Genomic DNA, 26,743 nt, shown 5'->3' with positions numbered 1-26,743 from the left:
TGCCGAGTGCTAACACACTTCGCCTGGTCAGTGTACATCTATTGGGAGGAGAGTCTGTGTAAGATCAGCTCAATTCCAATTATCATCTCCAAACACTATTGATCCCTATGGGACGATGTCCTTTTTTAAAGCAAACACTTATATGACTGCACACATCATTAGTGAATCCCAGAAACACACAACTGTTGGCCACTACGTCACATGCGGAAGTTTAACGCAATCAATTTTCTTAGATGACCAAACGTGAAAAAAACTTTTATGTACACTATAACGTGCCAGGGTACAAATAAACAAAAATAGGATGAAAATGTTTTTTGAAAAGGAAATTATGCGGTCAAAATAATTTAAAAACTTGAAACTAAACTAGAAGATGTATTACTCCGTAAACAAATCGTCATTAATATTTCACACATGGCAACTCAATATTGACCCCAATATCATTTTAGATAAATGTGTTTCATTAAAAAGCCAACGTCCAGCTAATTTCCTTTGAGTTGTAAAAAGTGATAGTTCTGACCTCGCATCTATCCTTTATGACCTTTGATTCCCCAAGACACACATTGACCACAGAAACTCACGAGCCGAAAGAGTGTACAAACACTCTAGCCTGACTTTGGTTTTAATGACGGAGAAGGTTCCCCCATGGGGTGACCCGAGCAGAGAAAGTGACGGCTGTCGTACATCTGACTCATTGCAGCATCTCGAGTTCTGATTGAGTTTCTGTCAAATTGTGTTTAAACACGCACAGGGGCGTCGTCGAGCTAATCCATCCACGCCACACATTGGACACCAGGTCTAAAGGCCCAGGAAGGACAGGAGACAAGGTGACACAGGGTGACATGACTCACTCCCTATAAATTACCCCTTAGGGACCCATACAAGACCTACACATCTTGATGCAACGATGTAGTGACGCATTGCAATTTTCTTTATACTGCAAATGCAAAGAAAAAAGATAACATCTAAATTTGCTTTGGTATTCTGTGGAAGACAACAAGTTGAAAGGATAAAAAATTGGGAAGAATAGAAAAATAAAAGTTCCATTACAAATAAAAGTAACGGATGCTACTGTCTTCTGCAAAAATACCTCTGATCAAAATTGAGAAAATGTAGTCTAGTGTTTTGTGACTTAAGTAATGTTTCTCAGCTAGAGGCCTTGGCATAGTTTCAAGGGGGCATCAAGATAACCAAAAATCATTTAAAATAAGGATTCAAATAATCTAAATTCGTTTTTAATCTAGATCAATCTTTTTTGTTAAAGATTACATATTTTAGAAATATCAAGGCTTCCGAATATTGGATTTGGGTAGAAACTGTTAGTGGGGAGAGCCTTCAAATATTGTTGGGGACATTAGGTGGCCTTTGAAATCTAAAAATGTTAAGAACCAAGGCTTTCAAACATGTAAACCATGCTTTCTTAGAGTTACAGTTATTGAAAACTGAAGGTCTACTTTTGTTTGCCAATGAAAAATTATATCAAACAAGGTCGAGTAAAAGACTCACAATATGGTTTACAAACTAATGAGAGGAGATAAAATCTCAAGCACTTTTATTAGGTTTGAACAGTATTCTTGTTTAGAAGGCCATTTGGCATTATATAATTATATATAATTTGCGTCATATATATAATTATATATACATATATATTCAAATGTGAATAACAAAACACTAGAAAAACAGATGCAAATTAAAAAATAAAGATTTCAGACAATAATACCGAATTAAAACAGGAAATAATAAAATGTCAGATACATTTCAAAATGGTCCCAGTACAGTTTAATATACATGTATCTAAAAAGCAAGGGGGAAAATGCAAGGCAACAGATAGGAATGAAATATAAATATCCTTACATTATGTACAGAAGGGCGCATGAAGAGGAAAGAAAAACGGAAAACGTTTAAGGTTGTAACGTGCAGTTGCACTCAAGAGGAGTTTAAAAATGGGAAATGTTTTTGAAATAGAAACACTAAAGAGATTCAGCCATTCCATATGAAAATTGCTTGCCGTCCTTCTCATTCTCTCATCCGAGGAGACGGTATCTTCAGCTCTGTCACGGAGCAGAGCGCGACATACACCATGGGAATGGGATGAGACTCCAGACATGGCTTCCCCTCTTGAGCATAAGAACTTGATCGCTCACTGTACATTAAGAGCTTCGTTTTAAAAGAAGAATTCTCCAACTGCCCAAAAAACTGTTGCTTCCTTCAAGAAACGCGATTGTGACCTTAGGAAATTACATGGAATGTCATAAAAAAGAACTGAAAAATGATAATCCGACATCAAAAACATAGAAACGGACACGATTAAAAAGCATCCGACTACTCATGTGGGTCCTTTTACACATTATCATATGCTGTATGGGGCAGAGCTGTGGATCAGCTTCAGCTGTGAATGTATCAGGTAGAGGAATTAGGAAAACATGGGCAGACGGAAATAAGCTTGAAGCCACACAAACATGAAGAGGCACAGTCTCAGCAAACTGAACAGCACTGGAGAGGGATCCCGCCCGTGAGAGGCTGGTATTGGCACAGTGTCTCATGTAGAAGGGGGTCGGTGTTGCTTTGAGAAAATCAGTCAACAACAAAATCTATAAAGCCCTTGATTCACTTTCACAATATTTGTCGGACCATCTTGGGATATAATTTCCTAAAATGAAGCCGGTGACACGGAACTACTTCCAAATCTGTGTCATCATAGATCTTCACAGAACAACATAGTGGATATTCAAATTAAACAATTACAAATCAATTTTAGAAAGATATTGAATGAATAAGCGAGTAATGGTTTGATCTGGAGTGACACCCATTGGGTTTACATACATTTATGAGCTAAAACATTTCATAAAACATACATTAGGCAGTGTTGAACCAGGGCCGCATCCATCCCATCACATTATACTATCTAACATTCTTTGCACAGACATCATCATACAACTTTTAGTCTTTTCACATGACGTCTTTAGTTGTGGTTGTGAAAAGCGATCAAATTGAGGCACTTTCCCTTTAAGATGAACAACAGAACACTACTAAATATCGTTGCAATCTTGCATCTTGTACGTATCGATTTAACTGGCTCAGTGGGGTTGGAAAGGCTCATTGGCTTTTGCACAACGGCTATATGGGCAGGAACAGATGATCAGGTGACATCTCTTTTAGAGCTTTCTGGATAAACTTACGCTTACTTAGGTACGCTGTACCTTGCAAGTATTTCTAATCTGCCTAAGCAGGACCACTGGGTCATTCTGCTCAGAGCCAGAAAAAGTATTATTGTCAACCACAATCGTTCGGGCCAACCAACAGACGTCTGGGTGAGTAAAAACATCACTTTCAAGGTTTCAAATACACAATGTGCCATTCAAAGGGATTAAGAAAACGACATTGAGCCTTAGTTTGACCAAAAATGAAAATCCTGTCTGTATTTACTCCTACTGTGTAGTTTCAAAGCCGTTTGACTTGCTTTGTTTTGTAGAATGAGTATGGATTTGACAGAATTCCACTTACAATACAATGAAAGGGGCCTGAAGTTTTTTTAAAAGACACAAAAGTACCATAAAAGCATCATAAAAGTAGTCCATGCAACTTGTACGATATATTCAAGTCTTCTAAAGTGTGTATGGAGCGGATTTTTGTAAAACAAAATCGGAATTTGTTAAGTTAGTAACGTCCAATTTATAACGGTCCAAAAAGGGTTATTTTTTATAATATTTTTAATTAACAGATCGTATAAAGCTAAATAATACGTGTGAGCAGTGATTTAAACCGCAGAGATAGTGTACAAGTTGTATCAACTACATTTTAATCATTTATAGTATTTCCACATCTTTTTTTACCCCGGGAGTAATTACAAAAAAGTTGCCACCAGTGCAATTCTTGTATTGTGTTTTACAGATTAAAGTCAGACAGGTTTGAAACCATGAGTAAATGACCTAAAAGAGTTCATTTTTGGGTGAACTGTGCAAAAACAAAGTAGGCAAAACAAATTGAAACTACAAAGAGCCTACAAGAACAAACTGTATTTAGACTGACAAACCATTCTAATCGAAACCCTTCTTGTGTTTATTTGCCGTCTTTAATCTTACTCGATTTGATCTTAATCTAGACTGACACCAAACACAAGCCGGATCTGACACACACAGTGTTTGTATAACATCAGATATTTCAAGACACACACTTGACAAGTCTCATTCTGAACATCATCTGAGGGTTTAAGTCACAAAAGGGTCCCTGTTGACAGCAAGGATAGCGCCTTCGAAAACGAATAAAACATTATCTATCAAAAAGCACAGTGAAAACGCAATTGCGTACGTGTAACTGCATCCATTTGTGCCGTGTCACCATCGGTCGAATCGTCACGTGGATACAGGCAACAGCACGGAGAGATCAAGCTGCCATTCAAATACATTTCAGCCCCTCAACTGCAAAGAACGAAGGAAACAATTTCTCATAAAAACAGGCCGCAAAAAAAACACCCTTATTTTGCCTCTGGCCACCGCTCTTTTGCGTCCGTCCATATAGCGGTATTGTAAAATACTTGTGTGTTTTTACATACCGCTAAACTATATATGAAAAATTTCACTCTAAAACTGCAGCAAAATGGCTTCTAAAACCAAACAAAACAAAATGACAAGAGCATATTTACACTGAGAATTGGGTAAGGGCCATATTAACAAGAGCAATATTACAAAATATTCCGAAAGGCATCTCTAATGGTGTTGTCTTGTTTTTTTCACCTTCTGCACCACTGATTTTGTCCTTGCCGGTCAAAGGATTTTAATTCCCCTTTTCTTTGCGTTGGCAGTCTGTCCGTTTCCCCAGTCGTGTATCTCTGCAATGTGTACGTGAGAGTGTGAACGTGAGTGCATGTCTCTGTGTAAGACTGGGGGAGTCTGTTCAATCGTCAGGTGGGCGTGGTTAGTGCGAGACCTGGAGAGTCTGTCCAATACTCATCAGGTGGGCGTGGCTTTACTTAAAGTTGGCGTAGTCAGAAAAGGCATCGATATATTCCTGAACCACTTTGTAGCAGAACTCATACTGCTCCTGTGGACAACAAAAGGAATAAGAGAGACTTATTGAGCAACAGCACACATCAATAAACACAAGTGGGTATGTGAATAAGTTTCAAATGCTTTTATACTACATTGCTCGCAAGGACCGCCATTTTAGGTTATCCAGATGCTAAATAAACTAACCAAGGAAAAATCCAGTTTCGAAGAGAATAGTGTTTTCTTACCAGTGTCTGCACCATATGCGGTCTCTGAAGTCTCAGGCTCTTCACCGTTTGAAAAACATCCAGAATGCCCTCTGCCTTCACGCGCTCCAGGACTGTGCTCAGAGCACAGAATGTCCCTGTACGCCCCGCGCCGGCACTGTAGACACACACACACCTATTACACAATGCTTTGTGGATATTAATGAGTTTCCTGCTTTTCTCGGAGGAAAGACTCTTAATTGGCTGACCCTGAAGTCCCACAGGACACAGCAACCCAATATCAATCGTAGTATCATCATTAGCTACCAAGAAAGCTTTGGAGATGTAATGATGGGCAAACTTTGGATGACTTCGGGCAAAACCAAACCAATAAATCTTACTTAGCTCAACAAACCTTTGCGTTAAGATTTCCTTTTTGGAGCACACAAAGACTATTCAAAAGCGATATGTGGTTTCAGCACGTGAGGGAAAAAACACGCTTTCCTGTAGAGCATTGTTTTAGTTCGCTCCAATACAAATTCTGTCATCATGTATTGACCCTCATGTCATTTAAAACCTGACTCTTTCTTCTGTGGTACAAAAGATATTTTGAGAAATGTCTCCTTGGTTTTGTGACCATACAATATAAGTCAATGGGGGCCAATGTTGTCTGGTGACCAACATTCTTTAAAACTCTTCTTCTCTGCAGAAGAAAGAAAGTCATACATGTTTGGAATGACATGAGGGTGATTTTGGGGTATACTATCCTTTAATGGCCACATATTTATAGCCAGTTGTAAATTTTAATTTCACTAACTTGCTGTGTACATCGTATCAAAGAACATCATTGAGCTTTTCTCCTTGATAACTATAAACGCATGCTAAACCAGCAGATGGGACGTCTCCGGTGGGTTTTGGGTTTCAGGCTCCTGATTGGCTAAAAGAGGAGGTGTGGCTTGCCTGCAGTGCACAGTGATTGGGTGGTTTCCAGACTGCTGCTGTTGTTTCTGAACTGCAGCAATGATGTTGATCATGCCCTTCCCATCTGAGGGAATGCCCACCTCTGGCCAACCATGGAAATGAAACTGCCTCACGAGGCGAGACTTATTTTCCTGCCGAGTGAAACGCACAGGGTCAGCATTGCACCAGGTGCCCAAAGAAAAACCTATTATTAATACCACACTTAATAAAAATTATTTGTGAGAAAAGCTTACTCTGTTATTGGTGACGAGAAGGTCTCTAACAGTGTAGCTCTCGCTTTCTTCCTCTCTTTTCAGCTCAATGGAAATGTCCCCACAAACCATCGCTCCATCGCTAGGCCAATACTGAGCACACTTCTCCTAACGATTGTGAAAAAGTAGGAGTTATTAGAGTTATTGCCATCAATATTATCATTCATATTTCAACAGATAATGTTTTTTTACAATAATGAAGTCGCATCATCAAAACAACAACCTTTATGTTGCAAGTCCACATTTTGAGCACAAAGCTTTACTGCTTATTCATCTACCTGTCCTCGCTCCTCCACCTCGGTAAGCATTACAATAGAGCAGCTTCTCCATTCCCAGATCATCCTCCAGAAGTCCTCGGTGGTGTGCTGCAGCGGCCCTTGACACGCCATATAGGAGTCCTTTTGCCTGTAGCCCTGCACATACAGACATGTTACTGTTTACGCAGCATATCCTTGTCGAGGAAATAGGTTTCTGTTTATCAGTACATCTTAAAGGTCGCACAATAAGTTTCCATTACAGACGCTGTGATTATGTCTGATGTGATGATGTCACTTAATTAAAGAGCTTTATTTACACAACAGGAGAGGAAGTGAATAGGAAATCATTAAAAACAAAGCAGTCACAGCCAACAATGGTCCTCCACACGGAAGGTGTGGTTCTGCATTGTAAATGGGTAAATGTTTTACTCACATCTATAAAAGAGCCGTTGACATAGTCTGTGTTCTCCTCCCCTCGTTTTACAGGAATAATCACTCTGTTAAACTCATCTGACAGATACAGGGAGAAAGCACACTGTAAACACTGAATGCACAGCACAGCTGCGTACTATTAAGAGAACATTTAAAAAATAAAATTCTCCCAAATTTCAGATGAAAATATAGTTTCTATTTGCATTTATTTGCAGAAAATGTAAACTGGAGAGACGGGTTAAAATAACAGAAAAGATGCTCTGTATTTTTTCAGACCTCAAATACTGTAAATAAAACAAGTTCATATTTACTTTCAAGAAATAAACGTATTTATTAGAATGTATTTAATAGATTTTTTCGTGATAACCTAGATTTTTATCACAGTTGCCATGTGTCTTGTCATGCTGTCAGTCTTTCACACTGCTGTTGGATGACTTTTGTTTAAATTTAACAGACACTGGACTGGAATGGCCACAATACCATTCTAGAAAATGCATTGGCTAAAGCATATGTCCAATGTATAACTTAATCAAAATAAATAACATAATACACATTCAGGTAGCTTACTTAGTGCAAATTTGCAACACAAACCATGGTATTAAAACACACACATAGTGCATAAGCATGCTTCCATTATCATACGCGAGTTAAAAAAAACTCACATGGAATGATTTGCAAAACTCTATTCTTCTTCATGTTGGCTGGCAGGTTCCCTGTTCTCATCTTGTCATTCTGAATTTTAATGGAGGTGAGTTTCTAAAGAGAATAATCAAAACCACAAGAAAAGAAAATATGTTAAACATTTCAAAATGGCATTGGAAGGAAAAAAATAACATGTATTATAAATTGTTAGAAATCCTACCTTAAACTCCGCCTCCATCCCTCCACAGCCGGCCCCTGGTAGAGGAGCGTAGAGTTTGGCCAAGTGAGACTCCAAAGACGTCACTTCCAACTCTGTGTCCCCATACAGATAGTGCTCCAGTAAAGCTTGGAATATGAACACATACTGCATCTGTAGAGAAACAGCAAGGTGATATATTACAAATAAAAAACATCAAAATCCTTGAACAAGTCGTTTGCTCCAAATCTGTGTATTCTTAATGATTTATTTTAAGCTTTAGACCCCATTCATTGTAATAGCATGCATGAAGAAACCAGCATAGCCTTTATAATTTCTGTCTTTGCATTCCAAAGAAGAAAATAAAATCTGCTAAAATGTTCATGTTTGAAAGAAACACTCATTACTGTTATACAATAACTTGTTTTGTCTGAGCTTACGTCGGTTTGAACCATTTGGCAGCGCTGAGCTCGTATCCGTGTGACAAACCCAAAGACGTCCACCTTCCTCTCCGCTCCCATCATATCCAGCATAGCGTCTATCACGATGAAGGTTCCGGTTCTGCCCACCCCAGCGCTGAGACGTACGGATGAGAATCAGTTATTGGACATCACAAACACACGCTTACATTCCTGCTGACATCTCACGAGAATACACACCTGCAATGTACCACTATGGGTCCTGCATACTGCGGGTTGCATGTCTTGACCTTCTTGAGGAATTTGAGCATGCCGATGGGAGTGAAAGGAACTCCGAAATCCGGCCAGCTGGTGAAGTGAAACTGCGTGACGAGCCTCTGGGGCTTTTTGCCAGACAAGTCCCCCACCTGAACACACAGTCACAAATAAACATTATAATAATTATATATAGAGTTAGTTATTCCTGTAAAGTCACATGCCATTAATGGCTTAAATGATTGGTTAAAAAAAATTATGCCCGACTACAAAAATGGTTTACCTGCTGAATGCAGAACTTGCGGATGGTGTAGTCGACCAGAACCATCATGTCCTCCACTGATACGCGAATATTCCCATAAGTCCAGCATCCCTGATCTGGCCAGTACTGGGCACATTTACACTGCAGGATATCAAGCACAGTCAAAATTATAATCACACCATGATCATAAATCTTCATAAATGCCCATCACACTCTATCTATTATGTACGACTGCCAGAAAGGCTCGTGAAGTGAAAGATCAGCTTACTATCCCATAGTAACCCTACACTACATTGTGCAGATATCTCCGGGCATTTACCTCTTTCCTCTCTTTCAGATTGGTTACCATGACAATGGTGGCAGTGTTCTGTTCCCAGATCATCCTCCAAAAGTCATTGACTGTTTCCTCTTTTGGCCCTGGAATGCATAATCTTGGGTTACGTTTACAGTACATTACATTTATGCATGTGGCAGATGCTTTTATCCGAAGCAACTTACAGTGCATTCAAGAAATAAACATGAAAATATGTATGTCAAGTGTGATCGTTCCTGATTTCTCATTTACCTTGTGCGCCAATGAATTTGTTCTTTTCTTGGTAACCCTGATTAGAACGTGAAATAAATGAAAAGAATAATTACAATAAGCACATCTTTGGGCATGATCAGATGGAAATCTAAAGCTTAAAGCCTTATGTGACTCTCACGTTTATGAAAGAAGCGTTGATGTAGTCCGAGTCAGGAACGCCCTCCAGAGAGGTCAAATGCAGCCTAGAATGATCATCTATTGGAGTAAACATTTTTTAATAAAAAGCGAGTTTGAGTTAGGAAGTAAAACATCACAAAGTAAATGTTACATGTGAAAACCATTGCTTTCCACATAAGGAACTTTCTTCATAGGCCTCATAATCCTTGTAGTCACACAAAAATGAAAATGCTTGTATCATTTACTCATCATCACGACATTGCAAACCTGTATGACTTTCTTCTGTAGAACAAGAAAGAAGATATTTTAAAGAACGTTGCTAACCAAACAGTTTTGACCCCCATTGACTTGTATTGTACAGATATAAAACCATTGAGAAATGTCTCAAAATATCTTCTTTTGTGTGTTTTTACAGAGGAAAGAGTCATTCGAGTTTTGAACGACATAAGGGTGAACAAACATTAAATGATTTTTAATTTTTGGTGAACTATTCTTTTAAAGTGTGCTTTATCAGCTCTCAGAATGTAGCTGGAAAGTCTTACAGGGCAGGATGTTGATGTATCTATTCTTCTCCTTGTTTTCCTCTTTTGAAGCAGCATCACATGAAGCCTGAATTGGACATACAGGCAACGACTGCAGAGAGAAAGAAAACATCAACCCTGCGGTTCACGTGGCCGGAAAGCATGACAGAGTGATATATGGACACAATGTGGGCAGATTTGTTTTGGGACATGCTAGAGTAGCATAGCATCCGTCTCAAGGTGTGCTGTACTGGAAACTGCTGTATTTGATTCTTAACATAAGTAACGTGTGTCATGGTTGTGTGCACCTACGTTGAATTCCTCCCGGAAGAGTTTATTGTCATCAGCCATTCGACGGTTCATTTCCTCTTCCAGCTTGTCGACAGGAAGAGGCGGGTACTTCCTGTTGGTGCTAGGGGAGCGGGCCAATAGTGGCACACTCTGAAGTTCTGTGAAATGGAGCAGGAAAGGAGGCGTGAGGAGCGGAAAAGTGGGAAGCAATGCGTGTGAAGAAAGAGACGTATCTTTAGCATATACAGTATCTCAAAGAAGTCAGTACACCCCTTACGACCCCAAACACAGCTTAAGAAGCTGAGGGTAAAGGTGATGGACTGGCCAAGCATGTCTCCACACCTAAACCCTATTGAGCATCTGTGTGGCATCCTCAAACGGAAGGTGGAGGAGCGCAAGGTCTCTTACATCCACCAGCTCCATGATGTCGTCCAAGAGGACTCCAAATATTGACACTTTGGGCCCAATTTGGACATTTTCAATTAGGGGTGTACTCACTTTTGTTGCCAGGGGTTTAGACATAGATGGCAGTGTGTTGAGATATTTCGAGGGGAGAGTAAATTTATAGTTATACAAGCTGTACACTAACTATTTTACATTATAACTACGTGTCATTTCTTCAGTGTTTTCACATGAAAATATATAATATAATATTTACTAAAATGTGAGGGGTGTCACTTCTGTGAGATACTGTACATCACATAATAACACTTCATATCACTGCTGTCCTTCTGAAACCTTGCATCTCCATTATCTTTGTCATAAATCACTATTATTAGTCACCCTTTATGTTTATCACTGGGCTTTGCAAAATATATATATATATATATATATATTAAAGTGCTTGTCAACTTTGATAACACAGTATTTAATCATTAAAAAGTGCAGCATTTTTTCAATTGCTTGAAAAACGTGACTTGATATCCAAGGTTTTGGAAGGACAATATGTATGTTACGGACAAAAAGACAAACTAACAGATCGCAATATACTTGGGTTAAATATACTGTAAATGTGTCATATTGTGTAACATAGCAAAAATTTAGAAAACAAACTGTTAATAATATATTATTTTATATTAAAAATATTGATATTTATAATAAAAAAAAGCATAAGAGATTTTTGTTCATTGTCAGTTTTTTCCCCTACATTTTTGGAGTCACATCATAATACACATTTTTTGTCAACTACCCAAATACAGTAGAAAAATCAAACCACTCCAAAATATTTATTTTTTCTAAAATTTTCCAGAGCAGGCTATACATGAAGAATGACTTGCAATTTGTCCTTTGTCAATGTTGTCTTGGTGCAACCAGTAGGGGGCATCACAGTACAATTCAAGGTACAAATCTAAATCCTCATGCTATTGTATGTATTCATCTTATAAAACAAACAAATGTTCATTCAGTGTAACATTTATTTTCATCTGACTGCAATATATTTCTTATTTAAGTGCTTATATTTCCAAGAAAACACTTACTAAAGGATACACACCCACACAGTGTTATTCCTACCTGTGTCATCAGCTCTGCCATTGGTCAGCCGGAAAGAGTTGGAGTGGCTCCCTGCCTGCTTGTACTTCTTAAACCTGCCACAAGTGAGCAGAACAAAAAGCCAATCATTACCATGGTAACTGGACAATTCAGTCCATTGGTCCCCCGCTGCTATTGTGGGTTTCCTGATGAATGGAGCTTTAGCACATTTTCTCAACGGTGTATATGTGTGCTGACATTATATGTCCAAAGTAAAGAAGGCAATAGTTGGGATGTGGCGTGTTTTCGGTAGGATATACTTATTGCTATACTACTCATATATTAAGCCCGAGCAAGTTGCATATATGCTTTACATTCCTGCCTTGTATGCAGTCAGATTTTTGGAGGAAAGACATTCTGCTTTGAAAACATAGAGCAGGTAATCCACGTTCATTTTAGAGCAGGCAATCTTAGAATTAACATAACCTTACATATGTGTTGTATACAGTATATAATTAGTTATAGTTATTGTCATCGTGTGAATACTCATTAAATGACTAAAAACCTCTGTTTGATGTTAGTCTGTGACTGACCTTAACATGTACAGGACGATGATGATGAAGACGATCACCAGAAGAGAGGATAGTGCGACCATCACAGCCATGATCGGCGTCTCATCTTGGGGACAATAAAATGTGAAAATCGCAGTTATAAACAGATTTTATAGAATTACATTAAATGAGCCGTTATTAAAATAAAATTCTGCCAACTTCTCTTGACATATGTGTGGTTCATAAATGGAAACTAAAAACGCCTCAATTCAATGATATTATTGATGAAAAGTACAATGGGTAGCTGAAACGTACCTTGTCCGTTTTCTTGATTATTTCCATCTTGACCAGTCGAAAAAACAGAGAAACAACATCAGCAAACTGTAACCTAAATACAATTCTTAAATAAACAATGGTATACACTTGCTTTAAAATGGACAAAAACTTACTTGAAGGCAGGTTCGATTCAGGCTCTGTATGATCGAACGGACTATCGGTTTCGAACCCTGAAGGAGTCTGAGTGGATGGCAGATCGGGTGACAGGCTTTCTGCCGTAGTTAAAACAGTCGTCTCGTGATGCCCGGTGCTGTTGGTGGGAAGGGATGGCAACCCACCAGACGAGGTTGAAGGAGCAGGTGGAGGATTAGCTGGGACGGACTTAGTTGGAGTGGGAACCAAAGGTAGGTCAGTCAAAACCTGTGGGTCCACCATGGCTACAGAGTCATTGAAGCTTGTTGTGACAACAGGTACAGGGGACGGTGTTACAAGTGAGGTGTTTGATGGGGGCTTCTCGGTGACTGTGGCTGAGGGAGTTGTGGGAGGAGGGTCTGTAGGTTTGGTGGTCGGAACTGCACCTGGAAGAGAGATTGTTAAACTTTAGACAACAGTTAATGTGACAAGAATCTTTAAAAAAAATAGGTTTTACACACAGGTTAACCAATGATGCTAAGAATGCCGACATGAATATGAAGTGCGTGAGATAACATAATGACATCTTTGAATAAAAAGGATTCATCTGTTAGATTTTTTTATTTAAAAGGTATGATACTATTATAGTCGATGTAGGTAAAATAAAAAAAGCTCGCCAAGCAGTTCTGGATCTTTTCTGTTTCAAGAAGTTTGGAACTGAACGTGCATGACTAGAAAACAGTTGCCTGGGGCGTTTCCAAGATGGCCGCCAAGTGAACAGACCTGCCCACACCACAACCAGGCATGTGCGGAAATGTTGTATCTAGACAATTCCTGAGTAATCACATCCGCAGGGTAAATCCTGAGGATAACTGAGATGCCCTCAAGATGTTTGACGTGGTTTTGATCATGAACACAGTTCAATTCATGTACTTTTGCAGAAACATACCTGCTATATGAGTTTCTGCTCGCTTAAAGAACTTGGCGTGAGACTGCAAATTGCTTGTGATGTTTCTCATTTGTAAACTGCTCTAAATAAAACTACATTTACATGTAAATGCTAAAGGACATTTACATGGAAATTTATGTAAATATTCACCAGTTATGTTTCAACCTAAGCATCTATGGGATGCTAAATAAAACTGACTTTAAAAAAACATGTTTTGGGAAAAACAAACAAGATATGTTTAAGACAACACACCCAGTTAAATACCTAGGTTACGAGCGCTAACATCAAATATGGTGACATGTCCATAACCTATAAGGGACAGTTCTCCCAAAAATGAAAATTCTGTCATCATTTACTCACCTTCAGGTTGTTCCAAACCTATATAAAGTACATTTCTTTTTTCTGATGAACACAGAAAGATATTTGGAAGAATGTCAGTAACCAAACAGATTTAATCACCAATTAACTGCCATAGTAAATAACGACAGAATTTCCATTGGGTGAACTATCTCTTTAAATCTCATTGGTTCTTATGTCTTGTGACGAAATATCATATGACTATGATATATAGTCATATACCTAGTCACAAGCACCAACTTTGTTTGTGTTCAACTAATTAAGTAAGTCATATATCAGGGATATCATAAGGTTGAGTGAATCATGGGAAACTATTCCTTTGACACAATTTGACATTTGGACAATTTTCATATGACATAAATGTCTTTGTTTCAACACTGCTGTCTGAATGTCCACTTCACATCAGTTTCATTTTTACACCAAATTCATATTTAGATATATTTTATTCCCAATTCAAATTGGAAAGACTTGAAATAAACGGCTTACCTGAAGGGTCAGAGACATCCTGAGCTGTGCTGAGGGCCACACAGGCCACCTGTATCAGCAGAAGCAGAGGACCTACACCCATCCTGCCCTGAAACACACACAACACAAACACAAGTTACACAATTCAGTCTTAAAATTGAGCATCCCATTACACCTTCTCAACAGACAACAAGCAGAATCCCACCAGCCATTAAAACCAGATTTAGGTATAAATCACACATGCACTGATTAACAATTAACAGCTGCAATTGACTGAATTCGGATGAAATCTGTTGAATAACTTATACGTTCAAACACCGATTTAGAGAAAGTTGGTCGCACATTCACCACGGATGACTTTCATTTGGCTGAGAGAAAAGATTTGAATGAAATCCAAGGAGGATAATGGATTATCAGATTTTCAGTGTGAGCAGAATCTTATTGGTCGCGGCCAAGGATATCGGAGTTTGCCCACCGACATCAAAGATTACAGATTTCAACAAGATTCCACGGTTCTACTACTTAGAATTGGGAAAAAGAGCAATGCAGAGGAATATTTCACCAAAAAATGGTCCATAATAATTTGACCATAGTAATTTGTATTCCTACTATAGAAATTTTGGGTGAACTACTCCTCCAACGATCCCTCTAGTGAGATCAATCATCGATGGGGCTTGGTACAGTGTTGTGAAGTAACCAACATATAATAATCTCCTATTCAAAATAGGACTTTGTCTATAAAAAAGCTGAGGTGGAGGAATGGAGTTACTTACCTGGAGAAACGAAACCCGCATCACTCACTCATTCGCACAACGATCTCCTGCAGACATGGAAAGAAAGAGACAACTGTGTTAAACATCTAAAGATACAGATATGAATCAGTTTTATTTTAATCTGAAGTTCCAGCCTATTCAGAAACACGCGCAAAGTCTGAACGCTAAAACAGAAAATAATGTGCATGTGGATTTGAACCTCATGCAGTCAATCTCACACGAGTGTCACATGTTCTACATTGACAAATCTGTCTAAATGGAGTCTATCGCATTTGGAAAAGTTGACACATATCAAACTTCCTTCTCTGTTGACAACCATGCACATGACTACCTACCACACACTAGACATTAGGAACAGATAACAAACAGACATCTATGTGTCATTATAAATCCAAAACCCAGCCTGCAGATTTGACCCGAGTGGATTAAATTTGCAGTTTCAGTCGGGTTGAATAGGGAGCAAAAATATAATCACAGAATTTGAAGCTAAAGGTCAGCGGGAATCAGGCTGACCATCAACCAGGGCTGTAATCCCAGTGGTGTCTTGCTGACTAAACCGTGATAATCCCAGTGCCAATCTGAAGAGACAAACCCTGAAATAATCCAGCCGGTCTGCCACTCATCAAGCAAGAGCATCCCCGTTCCTGTCGCTCTGAGGGCGGGCCAATCAGCTTCCGCCAGTGCTTGGCAACCGCTGAAATCGAAAAATCAGAAGGTCACGCCCAGTAATCCACCCGCCGCCTCTGAGGAGAGCTTTCAGTGTATCAAGAATCAGTCTGAGCTGTTTACATTAGAAATTCAATAACTACCCCAAATATGATTAATCATAAAAAAACTTTTTTCAAAGGGATAGTTGACCCCAAACAAAAAAAGTTACAGGTGTTCCAAACCTGTAAAAAAAATGTTGTTTGGTCAATCACAAAGAAAGATATTCGGAAGAATGTTAACAATAGACAGTTCTGGGGCACCATTGACAACCATTTTAATATTCCTACTATGGTAGTCAATGGTGTCCCAGAACTGTCAATTGCTCAAATTGTTCCCTATATCTTTCTTTGTGTTTAACATAAATGTATACAGGTTTGGAACAACTAGACAGTGAGTAAATTATGACTGAAATTAATTTTCATTTTTGGGTGAACAATCCATTTAAGTTAACAGATAAGAGTAGGGGCATAAAATTATACAAATAGTATACAATACACAATACCTATTTTTTTATTAAATAATGATGTGTTTGACCATATAGAGCAAGTAAACAAGCATGTCCGTGAAATCAAACTCTGAAATTGATGAACAACAACACCATAAACTACATACATTTAATTTGACATTGTGACAGACTGAAGACCTCGTCACAACAGATCTGTCACAAACTTTAAAGGGATACTTCACCCAAAAATGAAAATCGTTTTTTTCTGCACTGACAGCCGCTGAACACTGAAAGTGTGTGTTAGAAATCTGAAATGGAATGAAAACATTCTGCTTGCTTGGTACATTTTTCGTCATTCGTCAAAGTTGAAATCCTGACTTGTTGTTTCCTCTTGTTTACGCATTATGTCCGTAGGTGGTCTTTTGTGGCTGTTTAAACGCATTCGACCAAAAGAGCTGTGTAATAGGAGTGATTTTTTAATTTTTTATTTAAGATTATGAGCATTCGACTAATAGTAAAAAAAATAATATAAACAAAAAGCATGCTTCAGAACTGTTTGAGAAAGTGCTTAAATGTTTTGAGCAATGTATTATTACAATTAATTAAACTTCTATCTTGAACCCTGCAATAGACACTTACTCAAGCTTTCTAGATGTCTTCAATAAATGTTAAATTTAAGCAATATTCTGTATCACTTCTTGTTACTTTATTAGATTTTATGAGATGAAGGCGGGAAAAAGAAAATCGGGCAAACATATTGGCCCAAAAATATATTTTTTTGGGCCAATATGGCCTCATATATTGGCCATCGGCTGGCCTGATTTCTAAAATTCGTCATCGGCCAGAGAAAAACCCATATTGGTCGACCTCTAGTTGTGACCGACTAGCTGGGAAAAACACGGCTGTAGAAAACAGCTCTACATCCTTTCAGTAACTGTTGGTCAATTTTTCTTGTTCTGAATGAGCAAATAAAAAGACATTCTTTTGGCATTACAAGCTCTTCAAAACACCACACTGGCCTCTTGCCCCCTCTCTAGAGTTCTGTTTAGCCCACATCTATATAGCCATTGCTGTAAAGTTGACCACAATTACAACCTTATTTTCCAGGGCACAAACCATGTCAACCGACTTAGTCTGAGAGTGATGCCGCATTTCGAACTGTGCCTGTCCTCGCCGATGTATTTTTCCTACTCATTAGTGGTGTTTGCTAAGGCAGGCATTACTATTACTATTGTGCATAGTTATGGTTAGTTATAAAATAAGTCATTCCACACTGTTTATGCAAAAGAAAGGTAATGCTAGTAATATTAAATAAGTTGTGTTACTTTGAAAAGTCAGAGTAGTTTATAAGATTTTCACCTTCTGGATATATAAAAGGGGTGAAAAAACATGAACAGCGAGGAAAAAGTGAATTATTTCTGAATGCAGTAGAACTTTCCTTTGACATTTATGTTGAGTGAAAATATCACCTTTTGTGCTCTGCAGAAGAAGAGAAAGAAAATTGGGGGACCATCCCTTTGGGTCCTTTTGACTTGAGCCAGTAAGCACAGGAACACATTTAGCAACTATACTAAAAGTGAATCTCTAGTTTAACTTAAGATGACATAGTGTGTTAGTCTGGGGAATATCTCGAGTTTGTCATGCTTCATTAGCTCATTTTAAAACTGCGACATCAGCAGTTATTTCACGCAAACATCTGATAATTTCCATACAAAGTTGTTACATTCACACAGCAACATTCACTGACAGTTTAATCAAATCAGACACTACAATGCGACTGCAGATTCCACGTCCACAGACCTGTTATTCTACTGCCAACTGTGAGCATTCTACATCAGAAATCAGTTGAGACATTTTTGCTATTCCCTACAGAAAGCACTTTTAGAAAGAAACTGCACTGTGAGACAAATCTAAATTTGATGCTAAAAAGTTCATTAGAGAATCAGACGAGTTACTTTGGTCCGTATCGCCCTGTCTGGATTTGGCAGGAAAGACGTAAAACCCCCTAGAGACCATATTGCTCCCTTCCTTCCGTAGCCATCTGTTTGATAGCCTGCCAGATCCGTCATTTGGCCCAAAAGAGCTACACCCTCACCTAACGCATCATAAAAAGCAAAAGAATATGTCTGAAATGTGCCAGGCGAAGACATAATTACACTTTGGTTGATTCAGCTGAATATGCATATGCAAGTTTGCATCCATTTCTTTGGAGGGAAAAGATTAGTCAGTCCTCCTGTTTGTTTTACGGAGGCTGTAATGAGTAACAGAGGAAACGACACACCTCTAATATATGACACCCATAATAGGGGTTTTCCCCTGAGATGTGACGTCATTCGTAAGTGCACAAATGGCCTGTCTCCAGTTCCACAGCGCTTATGAGAACCACTGACTTGTTCCTGAGTGACAGCTTGCAGCAAGATCTCTAGACAAACCAAAACACAGACTTGGGCGTGTCCAAAAGAATCTGCATTCTATAGAGAGAGTTACACCTCAATTGCACGAGACTACACCTTAGTGAGGACAGAGGAGAAAGAAACCTTTCTCAACATTAATACAGAGCAACAAGGTTGCAATGGTTCCTTTTTAAAAAGTTGCTTTGACAGAATTGAGTTAAGATTGAGATTTTATAGTTTTGCTCTAAGAACAGTTTAACAAGACTATACAAACTATTATTGTATGAAATCTATTAAGTGCAGTTCATAGGTTTTTATCTGCAAGAAAAGGTCATTCAGGTGTGGAATGACTTAATACATCAAATTCTTTTAGAATAATAGAGCCGGATCATATATAATGCGGTGACAGGAATGAAGAAGCCATTCTCTGCTTGAATCAAAAGAAAGGAGGCGTTAAGAAAGCTTCCTGTGTCATGAATTGACTCTCAGACCCATGGTACATACAAATAACACTAACACAGAATAAAATATATATATATATATATAAATACAGAATATACATATATGTCAAATACAACTATTACAAGCAGGGATATAAAAAAAAGAAGGAAGATAGCGTGCAAACCAGTGAAATACACAACAGTGCAGATGTATGGTAATGCAAAAAGCTTATGAATCTGTTTAAAGTGACAAAAGAGCCGGCTTTGTTAAACCTGTCAGAACAGGTTGTTGAAGAGGGGCAGACCGATGCTGAATAAGGTAGTGAGCAGTCCAAGGCTGCACAAAGTGATTTGTGCGGGTCAGTGTATGTTGTGGGGTGGACCTGCGGATGAGGTCAGAGTTCAGTGGTACATGGGGCAGGCGCCGGAGGGAGTTTAGCTTCCTGACTTAATGTCTAAATAGCTAATAATAAACAATGTTTGAACACCAACAACAGGAATCATTTAAATAGTTTGAATTGAATAAACAGCTGGAGGGCCATTTGGGATAAATGATGTTAAACTCTTGTAGATAAACAAATCTCTAACCCCTAGTGAGGTGGCAATCCGTCTAATTTTCAAGTAATTATTTCCATCTGTAATATTAGAAAGGCCTATTTGACCTTGAATAACAGTTCTTTACAGTGTGTTTCTTTCAACAACAAAAATGACAAAAAATGGGCAGAAATGGGGAAATGGCCAATCTTTCTTTTACAAACTGATGTCAATTAGGAAATGACGTCACAATTGTTACATCATGTAATTGGAGCTTCAAAAATGGCACATCAAGTATCTTGTATATTGCACATTATTTGTAATGTTTTAGACATATAGCTACAGATTAAGAAAACAAAGGCATAATAACAAATTAGGGCTCTAACACCCAGTACTGCACCCCGGTGAGTATCTTGTCCCATACCACACAACAAATTGAAAAATCTGTCGATGGACTTCTAGATTTCACATGAATAAAGTTTAAAATGTTTGTTGTAAAGTGCCTTGTGTCACATAATTGCCACGTAGATGAGGAGGTACAACAAACAGCTTTAATGTTTTTTAAACACAAGTGATACAAAACATGTATAATATAATATTGACAAACGCAAAGGCTGAGTTTATATATATATAGTGCGATGATGAGAGGATCGCTGACAGGTGCGTGGATTGCAGACGAGTGACAGGTGTGGGAGTGTGGGAAATGAAATCCATAGGGAAAGACAGAGGGAACCTGCGACACCTTGAAGAATAAACCCAAGTGATTCCTAGAGAACCGAATATAATTGGGGAGTGGGGACACATTTGACTCAGGTCATCAAACATCCACCTTCCTACTAGCAATGTACAAACTACCTTAGCACCCACATAGCAACAGCCTTGACACCCCAGACATATTTGGTACAGGCAAGTGCCAATTAACCTTCTTTTTAAACAAGAAGTCCAGTCTTTTTAACATGGCGTTTACTGCATGTGTAGTTCTACTATCTTGAAACAGTCCAAACCGGTGACCATGATGAATTGTTCCACTCTAAACATACCAGAGAAGTCATGCTGTATATACAGCTAGACTAACAGTTTCTCTCTTTGTCTGTCTAATCAGGCCTCTCTTTGCACCAAGCCAGGGGACATCTCAAAAGAAAAAGCACCAGTCACAAGAGGCCACGTTCCTCTTTCCTAGGGTTCCTTTACCGTATGGCAAAACCATCACAAAAACAGTACAACTATTCTAGACATTATCAACCTGTTAGGCAGTCAAAAGGCATACCCTCCTTTCAATATCTCTTTAGAAACTACCAGTGAAGCAAATAAGAAGATACAGACTATGACAGCATTTCAATTCTGCACTTATTAACATAAAATGTGAGATTATCTATCCATCTATTTGACCAAAATCTGAATTTAGAACGATTTAAATAACATTTTATGTCCAATATCGCTAATTCAAATAATTAATAAAATAGAAAGGAAAAGTGAGCTAAAGATATCAACTTTTTCGACTACACACAAAACACAAAGATATTGAGTATCACTGTGAACACTGCAAATAAATGACATTCTTACTAAGTGTCTTTGTCTTGTTTTTAGTGAAAATATCTAAAGCTTCTTGAATCAATATACAATTACTTGACAAGAAAACATTTCTTTTAATGAGAAATATGTAAGAATTAAGTAAGAATATGGTAAATACAAGCAAAACCATCTTTCCATGGGGTGAGAACAAACGTTTACCTTTTTCTCAAGTACCTAATTCAAGTTCATTTTCTCACCACATGGAGATTTGCTTGTTTTTACCATAAACTTAAATCTTATATTATTTTTCATAAAACAAGACCAAATATCCTAGGTAACTTTTCTTGTCAAGTTATTGTATTTAACTTGACAAATCAAAGACACTTAGTAAGAATGTCATTTTTTGCAGTGAATATCATCACAATGTAAATATCAATACTTCGTATCGCCAGGTCCCTGCTGATTCCCATCCGACTGAGAATGTAGCAGTAGAGGTCCTTTCTGCAGCCAGAAAGAATTTCCTAAGGACATATAATGGGTATCTGTCTGTCCTCATTCACGGTTTATTAATACTCTGCTCTGCACCCTGGAGGAGTGTGCAGCATGACACGAAATCTCAATGCTCCTCTTCATTGCGCTCAAACTGGGACAGCAAGTTGATCCTATAGCCGTTGCTGTCATAAAAACGCTCCCATGCCATTCCACAACACACAACCATTCCTGCAACTTCCTGTGCACCGCTTCCAGGAACGAGAACTCAAATAATTACTCAAGTTACTCGATTACAAAATAGCTGAGGGATAATTTTCATTCCATAGCGCTGCATGACCGTAAATGTGGACTGAAGCAAGCAAACATTTCGTTGCACTGTACTTGTATGTGTGTAATGACAATAAATTGAATCAAATCAAAAAATCAAAAACTTCTTTCAGAGGACAAGCAAGTTTGTTGTTTAGATGCATGATTAACTTTGAAATAATGAATGCTGATGAATTTTGCGCATTACGACTGGGAATGCGTATTTTGGTCTAATTTGACTTAAAGGGGCATCTAGCATTACTCTTAACCAATCCTTTACATCCTGCTCGAGTCACACTGGCAAAATTGTATCGGCTTGATCTTCATTTTCCGGATCAGATTCGGGCTCGAATTGATAAGGAAGAATCAATGCAATTTTATCACCAGTCACTAATTTTGGAAAAGGTTTGTTCAGAATATGGTAAGAGGCGTCACATTTCCATACAGTATTCGACCAAGTATTCGCGTTTCAGAGAGGCAGGGCAAAGAGGAGATACAAACATGCACAGTATGTGGAAAAGACAGCATTTTTAAATCTTAAATCGTGTATACACATTGTATTGCATCTAAAGCAAACAATAATATTTGTTTTAGCCGTGTCAAATGATACCTTTAATATTGAGGCGATGAATAAAGTTACTGTTTACAGAAAGGCTTTCTTTGCGTTTGTGAGTCAGATTTATTAGCGGAATAATCAATATCTGTTAACAGAAACATGTGTTATTGGTGCCATTTATTTTACACATGAGGCAGAAAGGTATACTATCTGGATTAAAAATTGGATTCAAAGCCACACCTGGATCTAGGGGCAGCAATGCATTATTCCTCATTTTGATCTCTGAACTGCAACAATATGACCATGAGAGTAACATGTAAAGTAAAATTTTAAAGTAATTGTTCACTTTCAACACACATTCATGATAATTGACTCACCCCTATTGTCATACAAGATGTCTAAGTATTTTTTTCTTTAGTCGAAAAGATATTAAGGTTTTTGATGAAAACATTCCAGGATTATTCTTCATATAGTGGACTTCAATGGACTCCAAACTGTTCAAAGGCTTTAAATGATAACAGACGATGAATAAGGGTCTTATCTAGCGAAACAATAGGTCATTTTCTAAATAAAATAAAACTGTTTATATGCTTTATAAACACAAATGCTCGCCTTGCTCTGTTATGCAAAGCGAGCTCACGGCTTCACGTAATAACGTTGAAAAGGTCACGCTTGATGTTGGTAGGGCAGGGCAAAGAAATCCATCTCATCTTCTCCTCCAAGTTCAAAATCGTCCGACATCGTTTTTTTTACCTTTTAACTTTTTTTTGTAAACGCGTTGACTTAGTTTTTGCACGTTCAACTTGTTAACACTGACTCCGTACTTCCGCCTATGTCAAGCGTGACCTTTTCCACGTAATTATGTGAAGTTGAGAGGGCACTGTGCAGAGCAAGGCGAGCATCTGTGTTTATAAAGCATATATATTTTTATTTATTTTAAAAAATTACTGATCGTTTCGCTAGATAAGATCTTTATTCATCGTCTGGTATCGTTTAAAGTCCTTTGAAGCTGCACTGAAACTGTCATTTTGAGAGTATATTGAAGTCCACTATATTGAGAATAATCATGGAATGTTTCATCAAAAACCTTCAACTAAAGAAAGAAATACATAAACATCTTGGAAGACAACAGGGGTAAGTAAATTATCATGAAAATGTATGTTGAAAGGGAACCGTTCCTTTAACCAATCCAGAGGTAAAGGTGTGATTTACTGTGCCTGCACTGCAGTCATGCATCAGGGTTTCCCAGGGAATGCTCTGGTCTAGCCACATCAGACACAGAGGGCAGGAAGTGACAGAGATGAGGTCAGTATTTAACACACAGTTGGACTGAACCACACAAAGTCTGCCCACCAATTGATAGACTGTATGGGTTATCCTCCTGCAATTGGCAAAACTGCATCCCAGAACAAGACTACAAGTTTCATTTAACAAACTATTAAAATGATTGATCATGTTGTAATGAATGTGTGGAAAAACTTTCTGTTCTCTTAGGAAACAGAACACAGTGTTAAGAACATGTGAGGCAGCTGAAGACAAGATCTGCGTACATATTCTGACATCAAGTTATTACGCAACACAAAAATATGCAATCAATCAATCAATCAAGTAATCTGACAACGCACTTGTGTTCACATCAACATTACTTCGCACTCAGCAAACTATTTATTTAAATTTTATTTAGTCCAGCCCTTCTCCACCCCTCCAATCACACTACAGTACTGTCCTTTGTCAAAACGGTGTCAGGATGTACATGAAATATTACCTAACATTGCCTGGAGCGATCAGTACAGCACAAAAAGCCAAACAGGTATTGCGTGAGCTGAAATGCCAACCAAGTATCCACCTAGTACACACACACACACACACACACTCATCTTAAAAGGTAAGGTGTTGGAGCTCAACAGGCTCTGGTTGTCAAAGAGGGTTATTTCATGACCATGACCGTAAAGCTCTCAGAGAGACCTAACAACAGGTCCAGACAGGACCTGCGGGATAAGAGAACAGAGAACTAATTTATAGATATGGAGAATCAATGGTACAAGGCAAGATTTGCCTCAGCACATCCAAAGCACTGCAGACATCGAAGCACGGGTCTATAGTTTCGCCATATTTACTACAATAACGGTTTTTAAATCTGTAGACAACACTGATACCGCATTGGCTAACCACAATGGTGGAGGGAATGAAAATGTGAACAAATACAGATAGCCTTTTATATGTACTTAGGCAGTTCTGCTTATACAAACTGGGCATCTAGATTCCATTTCCCTCCACATGTAGCACCATTCATAAAGACACAGCTCCAGTGAATGAGACCGAAGCCAGTGAATGACTAGATTTTCAATTCAGTATCCTCCAGCACTGCGGAGGCTGCGTAAACCTCGGACAAACAAAACCCAAAACGTCTCTTTAAAGGAAGACACCATTTACAAAACTTAACGGGATGTCCGAGCATCCAAACCCGCGTGTCTGTCAGGCAGAAAGCTCCCTCACGGACCCCTGCCTCCACAGCCCACCCTTTAAAAACATGTAGCGACTGATCAATACGTTCACATTCAAAGGACTCCCATTGTCTGACCATTTGTTATTGTTACAATGTTCAGAATGTAACTAGTTTGAGATTGTAACTACCGCTGTAATGCATAGCGTTTAGAACCAATCGTGTTTTTACAAAGTATCCATGTTAATGTTTCACTGTTACAATTTATTCGGAAAGAAAAGCATTGCTATTCTTTCCGTTCATTCCGAACGCGTCAAAATCTTTGATGATGTTACAATGTGTGCAATTCAAAAAACATGCATTTTGTTACAATGTGTATGGTCAAAAACAATTAATACTGCAACAATGTTTTCAGTCGCAACCCATTAATGTTGCAACGATGTTTCCAGTCAGATATCACGCCTGAGCTTTGACTACCAATTCTGCCTGACTTCCAATAAACTATGCGTGTCTCTCTTCCTCTCCCTCCTCCCTATTCTCAGCAGACCCCCCTTCCCCCTCCTTCATTTTTCCCTCCTTGCCTCCCAGCTAGTAGTTCTGCAAATGTTCGAGTTGCTTCAAACATTACCGGGGCGCTCCCGAGACACCCCTGTACTCTGCTCCAACATTACATTATATAAAATGCTTCTAGGTATCAGATATTCCACAAAGGCTTTGCTTTCTTTGGCTAGCCAACCCACTAATGTGACAAAACCTGCGTGTGCTTATAACATTTACACAACGTTGGGGTATAAAACTGAAGCGAGAACAGAAGTTTGGACAGTTAATTATGTAAAGAAGCAGGCATTTTACTCACCTCGTCACCCCTGTCCCGCACTAGCCGCTTGGTAATCCAGAAAAAGTGCGATTGTTTTCCACTTCCCCGGCCCCTGTCTACACACCCCAGGAACCGAGAGAGTGTTCGGGGTGGGGGGCCTGGTTGATAGGAATGGTCTCGGACAGAGAGCCAATTTGGAGTGGGCAACGGAACGCAGGGCTTACTGGTCTCCAAAACGCATGTCCGTGGAAGATAGCATAAGCGTAGATCCTCCTATCAGCGATACGTGTATTCCTAGCGTCTCCGCGACACGGGGACTCGGTATCCCACGATTTATTCGCTGTATCCGGGCGCGTCGGTCGCCTCTTAATCCGCCATGTTGTGCCCCTGCGCCTGGAATGGGAAGCAGCGGATTCCCAGGCCAGGCCCCTCCTCTCCTCTTCCCACGCAACGACGCCGCGACATCTGGCGGACGAGACGCTTCCCGCAGAAGGGAACGGGATAACGTTAGATGCTATGCGCTACCCGATGGCGAGTAGCGGGAAAGTGGGTTAGAAAGGAACACGGGTTCTTCGTGAAGACGTTTTTAATTCAAGAACGCAAATGCGTTTTTATTTTTTAGTTGTGTTAGTCTATTTTAATGCTCGTTTTGTCTTAACTTGAATATTTTAACTCTTACATTTTTTTACAGCTGCATTTTAATGTGTTTATGTAATACTTCTATAC

General features: G+C 38.8%; 1 protein-coding gene across 2 annotated transcripts; it reads right to left on the bottom strand.

Annotated features, from left to right (window-relative positions):
• Window positions 1–1,533: 1,533 nt before the first annotated feature.
• On the bottom strand, window positions 1,534–26,544 carry ptpra (protein tyrosine phosphatase receptor type A). Of its 2 annotated transcripts, XM_079486288.1 has the most exons (24): window positions 26,057–26,544; window positions 15,964–16,065; window positions 15,372–15,418; window positions 14,620–14,707; window positions 12,869–13,273; window positions 12,735–12,761; window positions 12,462–12,546; window positions 11,911–11,984; window positions 10,420–10,556; window positions 10,129–10,219; window positions 9,588–9,664; window positions 9,449–9,485; window positions 9,203–9,300; window positions 8,905–9,024; window positions 8,607–8,773; window positions 8,388–8,523; window positions 7,972–8,121; window positions 7,772–7,865; window positions 7,111–7,187; window positions 6,699–6,833; window positions 6,403–6,528; window positions 6,149–6,300; window positions 5,231–5,366; window positions 1,534–5,037 (listed from the first exon to the last, which is right to left on the bottom strand). In XM_079486288.1, the coding sequence occupies exons 3-24, from the start codon at window positions 15,390–15,392 to the stop codon at window positions 4,963–4,965; spliced, it is 2,508 nt and encodes an 835-aa protein (XP_079342414.1). In that variant the 5' UTR covers window positions 15,393–15,418; window positions 15,964–16,065; window positions 26,057–26,544; the 3' UTR covers window positions 1,534–4,962. The 2 variants fall into 2 exon arrangements, with proteins under 2 accessions (XP_079342414.1, XP_079342415.1); XM_079486289.1 differs by lacking the exon at window positions 15,964–16,065.
• Between the last annotated feature and the right edge of the window lie 199 nt (window positions 26,545–26,743).

The sequence above is a fragment of the Barbatula barbatula genome, assembly GCF_947034865.1.
Source record: "Barbatula barbatula genome assembly, chromosome: 22".
Classification (NCBI taxonomy): domain Eukaryota; kingdom Metazoa; phylum Chordata; class Actinopteri; order Cypriniformes; family Nemacheilidae; genus Barbatula; species Barbatula barbatula.
This window is presented reverse-complemented; position numbering and strand designations above follow the sequence as displayed.

Excerpts from the sequence above, each read along its gene's own strand:
- ptpra (XM_079486288.1), bottom strand. The coding sequence starts at position 15,392 with ATGCGGGTTTCGTTTCTCCAG. Across the intron at positions 14,708-15,371 it reads TGCGGGTTTCGTTTCTCCAG|GGCAGGATGGGTGTAGGTCC; the intron begins GTAAGTAACTCC and ends TGTGTGTTTCAG. Across the intron at positions 9,486-9,587 it reads TCAACGCTTCTTTCATAAAC|GGTTACCAAGAAAAGAACAA; the intron begins GTGAGAGTCACA and ends CGTTCTAATCAG.